This window comes from Camelus dromedarius, chromosome 16 (assembly GCF_036321535.1).
Source record: "Camelus dromedarius isolate mCamDro1 chromosome 16, mCamDro1.pat, whole genome shotgun sequence".
Classification (NCBI taxonomy): domain Eukaryota; kingdom Metazoa; phylum Chordata; class Mammalia; order Artiodactyla; family Camelidae; genus Camelus; species Camelus dromedarius.
The window spans coordinates 52,616,272-52,623,995 of record NC_087451.1 but is presented as its reverse complement, the minus strand read 5'-3'; the positions used below and the strand labels follow the sequence as shown (position 1 = coordinate 52,623,995).

Here is a 7,724-nt window from a genome sequence, read left to right as displayed (position 1 = left end):
TGGAAGAGGTCTTGTCCCTTCTCTGGGCAGCTGTGATATCATTGGCTTTTCCAGCCAGGGAGGAGGGGAGTCCCGGAAACGGCCCCCAGGCTCAGATAAGCTGAAGGAGCAGAGTAGCCAGAAGGACTGAGAACAGGTGGAGTTTCTCCCACCTACCGAGGAGCCAGAGAGAGAGGACCAGCCTCCTCAAGGCGGTCTTCAGGCTGTGAGGGGCTCACCATGCAGCTCTGCCTCACCCTGCTCCTCCTGGCGGGGCTGTCTGCGTGTACTGTGGCAGGGGACAAGGAACTGGCACTCGACGCTGAAGCGAGGTCCTGGGTAGCCGTGACCCTGGAGGTAGGTAGCACTGAGGAGAGGCTGGGGGTGTTCCATGGAAGATCCCCTTTATGGTTGCCAGGAGAGCAGGTTGTACACTGCAAAGCAGGGTGTCTGCCTCCCCTCTCTCTCTGTAGGTTCAAGGCCACGGCTCCTGGCCTGACAGAACTCCGAAGGGGCACATGCATGTGAAGCAACAGCGTGTGTGTGTGTGCGCACACGTGCACACTTATGCTTTACTTAACATTTATTATATACTATGTTTCTGGCACTGTCCTAAGTGCTCCATAAATATTAACCCATTTAATCCTCATATCAACCTTGTGGGGAAGGTACCATTTCTATCCCCATTTCACAGATAAGGAAACTGAGGCACAGAAAGGTCAAGCAGTTTGTCCAAGGTTATGCAGCTTCAAAAGCACAACTGTACACCTTGCCCAAGGTCTGAGTCTATGTACCTGTGCATCAGAAGACATTTTCTAGAATTTCCTTTCAAGGGGTCAACTTGGGGTGGGATCACTGTTTTATCTCACATATAGAAACTCTTATTTCCTGACAAGTACTGGTTTGATTGTCAGTTTCTAAAAGGACCCAAGTGCTGTCACTCGGAAGAAATCTGAAAGTTAGAGACACAGCATCTGGGCCCCACCCCATTTGGTCAAGGAGACAAAGGTCTGACCTCAGGGAGTTCCCAGACAGGGGAGAAAGGACACACACCAGAGACGAACAGGCCTGGTGCTAAGGGAAGGTTTCTGGGAGGGCAGACAGAACGGGGTTGGGCCGGGCTCCTCCCAGTCCTGGTTTGGTGAGGACACTGGGGCCACAGGAAGAGAAGAAGAGCCATCGAATAAACAGCCATTGGTGGTGGGTTTCCTTCATGGTTAGTCTGGATGTGGAAGTGTGTGTAGGTGAGAAGATGCAGGAGAGAGAGACCCAGGTTCAAGTCTCAGCCTCTCCACTGACTCTGCCATCTTGGGGAAGTCATTGCTGTTCTCCGGACATCAGTTTCCTCACCTGTAAAATGGGGGGAGGGGGAAGATGTCCCCGAAGGGTTTTTTTCCCCTAGTTTTGACATGCTTTATGGAGTCTGTGCCAAACCTCAGGGGACCTGGCCCAGGCCCAGGGAAGCCAAGCTGGGTGATGGGGGGCTCCCTACACAGCCATGTGGGAAACATCCTCACCAACTTCAACTAGCGCTGCTGGGCTTTCTTTTCCCCCTGCAAGCACCTCACCCTGCAGCTGGATCTCATGCTTCTTTTCCGTTCACTCTCATTTAACATCTCTCTGCTTCCTGAGACCCAGGCTTGGGATATAGGAACCATTAATCTAAGTGAGGTGACAGAAGGAGTGGTGGCTCTGTCAGGGATGATCTGACCACCTCCCTAGCTCTCAGGGCTCCCCGCCTGCAGTGAGCCCTGGAGCTGGGGATTTGGGTTCAACAGATAAGGAGGGCTTCTGGTGAGGGCAGTGGAGCAGGGGTCCTTTTTTTTTTTTTTTAATGGAGGTACTAGGGATTGAACCCAGGACCTCATGCATGCTAAGCATGCGCTCTACCACTGAGCTATACCCACCCCCTACAAGGGGTCCTTTCTGAGTGAAAGATGCTTCCTAATGGCCCCCAGGAATCTGGTGGGTGGGAGAAAGGTGAGTCTTATTTAATTCATAAAAAGCCATTCTCTCCAGCTTGCATTTGAAGACTGCCTTTTACCAAGGCAAAGTGGTTTTCATAAGCTTTTCAGAAATGGGTCCAAATCTCCAAAGACACTTTTCTGGTTCCTGGCCAGGCTAGGCGACTCCAGCCCCAGACAGCCGCCCCAGCCATTGACGTCCTGGGGAGGAGACAGATTGGAAGTGACTGAATTAGTCCAAGGCTTAGAAAACAATCCACTCCTGACCCCAAAAGTTGGGACAAGACAAACTGTGAGAGGTGAAGCGGTTTCCACTGAACCCCAGCCAGGCCCCTGCTGGTCCCAGGAGCTCCAGCGCTGCCTCATGGGAACTGGAAATGGAAGAGCAAACCCCTGATCCAATCCCAGCTCCCAGCCTCCTGGCAGGTGGCTTGCATTACTCTAAGGCTCTGTGCACCTCTCAGCCTTCCTAGAAAAGGAGACCCCATCCTCTCCCCTATTCCAGATTGTCAGAGAAAGGGCCCTTCATTCAGTGTCCTGTCTCCCAAAAACGCTCAGCTTCTGCATGTACCCAGCACTGTGGCAGGTACTAGGGATACAGAGATGTGAAGATGGTCTAATGAATGTCACCCACTGTTACTCTCTCCACTAGTGAGCATCTCTCCCTCTCAGCAGAGCTGAGCAGACCCTTCATCAGGGGCTCTAGTGAAGGCCAGAGAAGGAGAGGACTTTGGCAAAGGTCACACAGGCTAATAGAAGAATGAGAACTTCAATCCATCACAGACACAGAAAACAAACTTATGGTTACCAGTGGGGGAATGTGGGTGGGAAGGCATAAATTGGGAGTTCGGGATTTGCAGATACTAACTACTATATATAAAATAAACAAGGTCCTACTGTATAGCACAGGGAACTATATTCAATAGCTTGTAGTAACCTACAATGAAAAAGAATATGAAAAGGAATATATGCACATTTATGTATGACTAAAACATTATGCTGTACACTAGAATTGACACATCATAAACTGATTATACAATTAAAAAAACAAATAAATAAATAAGTAAAATTAATTAATTTAAAAAATAACTTAAATCCATGGTCCTCGGTCCAGAACTTTCACCCCCTCAGCTCAAGGATGGAAATGTCTTTGCCTGGGGTAGTGGCCTTCACATGCCATGACCCTCATGGAGGCCCAGGTTCTAGGGCAGGATAAATCAGGACCTGGGGGGAGTGTGGGGGAAGAGAGGAGAGCAGGAGTTAGAGTGGGCGTTGTACTGGGTGCCCACCTTGAGTTCACCAGCTGCCCTCTCCTTGTCTATGTTGAAGACATTTCCCAAGATGGAGCAGAACCCCTGCTCTGGGGTCAGATTCTCTGAGTCTGGGTCCTGGCTCTAGCATCTCCTGTGGGACCTGGGACAAGTTGCTTAACCTCCACCAGTCTGTTCCCCAATCTGTAAAACAGCGATAAATCATAGTCCCTACTTCATATGGCGGTTGGGAAGAGGAACTGAGACTATGACTGCCATGTTTAAGCCTCTGAGCCAGGTGACCCGGGTTCTGCCTTCACCTCTTACATCCTCACTGGCAATCTCTCTGTGCCTCAGTGTTTTCATCTGTGAAATGGTGAAGTAAGATAGTACTTACTTCATGTGGTTTTGGTGAAAATTAAGTGAATTAATATATAAAAGTCCTTAGAACAGTTCCAGGAACATAGTAGGCAAAAGGTTAGCTATCAGTTATTAAGTATTGTGTAAAATATGCTAAAAAGCTCGGTGCCATCACAGAGCAAGTGTTACTGAGGTTGTCACTGCTCACGCTGTCTCCTCGCTAACCTCCCCCAAGTCTAACTAACCCTCTGCTTCTTCAGGAGAATGCTGTCCCCAGCATTCAGCTCCAGCCCCGGGAGGTGAAGAGGGGCAAAGCCAGCCAGTTCTTTGGGCTGATGGGGAAGCACGTGGGAGGTGAGTGACAAAAAGTGGGCGGGTGCCCAGCGAGGAGGGCTTCTGAGTGGGTTCCAACACATCAAGCAGAGCTTAACGCCCTGGACCCAGCATCCCTCACTCCAGTCCAGTAGGGGTCGCTTGCGCGATGGTGGTATAGAGTGTCCATATCAATTACCATCCGAACCAGGACACTTTGGAGATTGTTAATTATGCCAGGCAACAGTGCAAACCAGGGCTATCTCCAGCATCTGGGGAGTGTGGTGGGGACAAACGCTTTGCACTCTACTGGTGCCCTTGCCTTCAATACTATGGATGACCATGGAGAGAGGTGGAGCTGGAGATCAGCCACTAGGTGTGAGTAAAGCTACAGGCAAAGCTTTCTAGTCGATTCTGTTTGGCTCAGATAGAGTTGGTAAAATGAACCTGTGTTCTCTGAGGGCACGCTTAACGCGGGATTCATGTCCTGGGGGGACAAGGAGAAAACAGTCTGAACAGAGAGCAGTTTTCTTTTTCTTATTGTCAATATTGTATATGTTTTTAAGTGGTGTTGGTGAGGATATGAAAAAAAACCTGGCACTTTTCTATACTGCCTTATTTGGAAGATGTGTTGGCAATATCCATCAAGGTTGGAAATGTGCATACATTTTGACCAATAGTCTCATTTTGGTCGTATAGGGAGTCTAGCAAATAGAAATACTGTTGATACATGAATCCTGAGGTATTTGGACCAGGGCATTCATTGTCAACATGTTTGTAGTAGCAAGAATTTGGAAATAACATAAAAACCACTAATGGGGGAAATGGTCAAAATCTATTAGGCACGTCCATAGCCTTTGTGGCCGCTAAAATGGAGGAGGCAGATCTCGGGAAAGATATAGAAATAGCCCCAAGATACTGGTTCAGTGGAAAAAGCAAGTTCTATAACAATATGTAGGATGGGAACCTACGTGTCGTTTTAAAAAAAACCTACATACTTACACACATACATATGAAAACATAGGGGGAGTTCGAGAAGGATAAATATCAAACTGTCAACGGTGTTTATACCTAAGATAGGAAGTGGAGGTGAGGAAGAGTTAAGAGGGACTTGAATTTTTACTACACTGACCTCTACATTACTTGATTCTTTTTATAGCAGGAGTGTATTCAAAGACTGCTTTTGTAATTTTAAAAAATACATTAAAAAAAGAAAACCTACTTGTAACCAAACACTTTTAGCCTGAGTTTCCTCTCTACATGTAGTTTGGGATGGGCCATTTCAGAATTCTCTTCCAAATCCAACAACCCATGGGGAAGCAGGGCGTGAGGGTATAAGAGAAATATTTATTGAGCACCTACTATGCTCACATGTGATGAGATCTCACAGTATCCTCTTTATCACCAGCAGGGGAACTAAGGTTCACAGAGGTTAAATATTTCCCGAAGGATGCCCAGCTAGTGCCAGGCACCAGTGACTTCAAAGTACATGCACTTCCCACTACACGTGGCCTCCTACCAAGTGTGTGTCTTATGTGGCCCAGCTACATGACTGGAGTTCCACTGAAGAACCACCAAAGGCCCGGGACCCCGAAAAGCCATGAGCCCTTGCCACCTCACTGTGCCCCCAGGGAAGCAGTGCAGCCCTCATTCCTTCTCTCTCTTTCCCCAGGAATACCTCCCATCCAGCCAGAGAGAGCAGGTAAGTTTTGTCCAGACTTTTTCTCCCTACACTCCCTGGGGAGGATTGAGTTGTCCAGGGAGGTGAGGGGATGCTCTGGCCAGAGCACATGTCAGGCCAGCATGTGGAGGGTGGGGTCAGCATGGTCCAGCTGCAGGCTGGGGCTGGGCTTCCTGCTTGTTTCCTTAGAGGGATGCTCTCTGCCTGCCCAGGGAACAGCCGCGGGGACAAGTAGACAGGGATGAATCTAGTTCTGCCAAAGCTTCAAAATTACCTTGGGTCTAAGCCTGGAGTTGGAAAAACAATTCAATCCATTCCCCATCCTGCACCTGGAAGGATCTTAAAAATGAAAATCTGAGCAGCTTAAAACCCTTTGGGTGAAAAGGGAAAAACAAAATCAAAAGAAAACAAACCAATCTTTACCCATAAACCTTCAGTGCTCTCAGGAGCAAACCTCATGCCCTAACGACTCAGCACACCCTCCCGGCTGTCCTCACTGCCTAGACTCCCGGCTCCACCTCCCCTTCCCTGAGCGCCTGCCCTGCCCAGAGCTTGCCTCCATGGCCTGGGCACCGTGCCTCCTCTGCACACTGCCCTGCACTGTTCTGCTGGGTCACACGGCTGGTGTCCCCAGAGTAGAACACTCTCCTCTCCCATGGGCAGGGAGAAATCTGCCATCTCCTGTGTCCCCATGACACCCAGCAGTTTCTATGAGGCACCCAAGAGGTGTCTGTGGAAGGAAGGGCATAAGGGAGAGAGCACGGAGGGGAAAGAGGAAGGAATCTGTGAATGAATCAGTGCATGAATGAACCAGTCCACAGTCTTTCCTCAGCTACTCAGGCTGATTGAGAAATGACTCCATTAGTGAGGTCCCAGCTCTGGCCTGTATTTCTTGGTTCCCAAGAAAGCCTTCCTCTGCTGCACCCTCTCTTCTTTATCTCCTCTCTCCATCACCAGGGTATCTGCGAGGACCAGTGGTCCAGGGCCTCCTGGGCAGGGGAGGGCCATCTACAGAAGGTAAGTGAGAGCTTTTGCTGGATCGCAAGGGCATCCTGAGGAAGGACCAGGTATTTTGCTGCCAGTCTCTGGGGTAGGGGCCAGGCAGCTGGACAGACAGAACAGGCTTCCCACAAGCTGCAAGGAAGGGGCCCCATGGAAGAGAGCAGTCAAGGTGCTGGGAGGTGGTCCCTTTGATGATCCAGGCCTGAAGCAGCTGTAACCCTGAAGCTGTACCCTCTCCACTCCCCACCCACCACCAACAGCACACTCTGCTCCCTGCTCTGAGGGCCTGCTGAAGCCACAGAGAACGGTGTGGAGGTTTTTAGACCCTGGAACATCCCCCTTATTCCCTCACTAATCATTGTTAGAAAACCTGAAGATATTTCCTGTCTTCAACAATTGTAAATAAGTGCAAATCACCCTGGGAGGGATAACACCCTAAGTGGTTATCAGCTAACGCCTTCTGGCAGGGGCCACAAAGTCACACAGTGAACTGATAACAGAGCCAGAACTAAATGCTGTGTCTCCTCGTCCAGGGCATATCCCATGTCCCCAGGAGGGCCTTTGGCATTCTGAGTACTGGGTTACCACTCCCCTTCTTTAGAGAGGATAACTGAGGATTGGCTCGTCCACACTCTGGAGGCATTTATGATGGAAAAATGGAAGATGTGGCAGGTGAACCTGTAATCTGATCGCCTAGCTAACTGCAGCCAGAGAAACCTGGGCTAGGGAAACGGAGGGCCTCCAGGGGTGGCGGAGCCAGGCAAGCCTCCCCTAACCCTCGCCCATGTACAGCACTCTCCCCAGGCAGAGAGGATGAGGACCACGGGTCAGAGTGAGAGCCCCCACGACACGCTTCCCAGACGATGAACTCCCCTTTCTCCCTACCTGGACGTTATAACCAACCAACTGGCCAGGCCAGCTCTCTTCTCCATGTCTCCTGTGCTCAACGCCGGCATGTCCCTCCCACCAGGCCCTCACTGAACTCACTGGGGCTCCTCCCAGGACTCTTGGTCTCAATCGGCGGTCATGCATAAATTCCCTGTTGTCACCACTGTGAGCAAATGACCCTGCCCACCTCCACCCCCAGCACTCAGCTCACCTCTCACTGCATAGCAGGACTGAGCCTCCCCACTCCTGTCTCCCGTGCCCAGGGCCACATCAGGGGCTCAATAAACC

At 50.2% G+C, this 7,724-nt stretch overlaps 1 protein-coding gene across 1 annotated transcript; it reads left to right on the top strand.

The window, feature by feature from the left end:
- Window positions 1-219: 219 nt before the first annotated feature.
- TAC4 (tachykinin precursor 4) lies at window positions 220-7,384 on the top strand. The gene is made up of 5 exons (XM_064494897.1): window positions 220-336; window positions 3,814-3,907; window positions 5,538-5,567; window positions 6,504-6,563; window positions 7,353-7,384. The coding sequence occupies exons 1-5, from the start codon at window positions 220-222 to the stop codon at window positions 7,382-7,384; spliced, it is 333 nt and encodes a 110-aa protein (XP_064350967.1).
- Window positions 7,385-7,724: the final 340 nt, after the last annotated feature.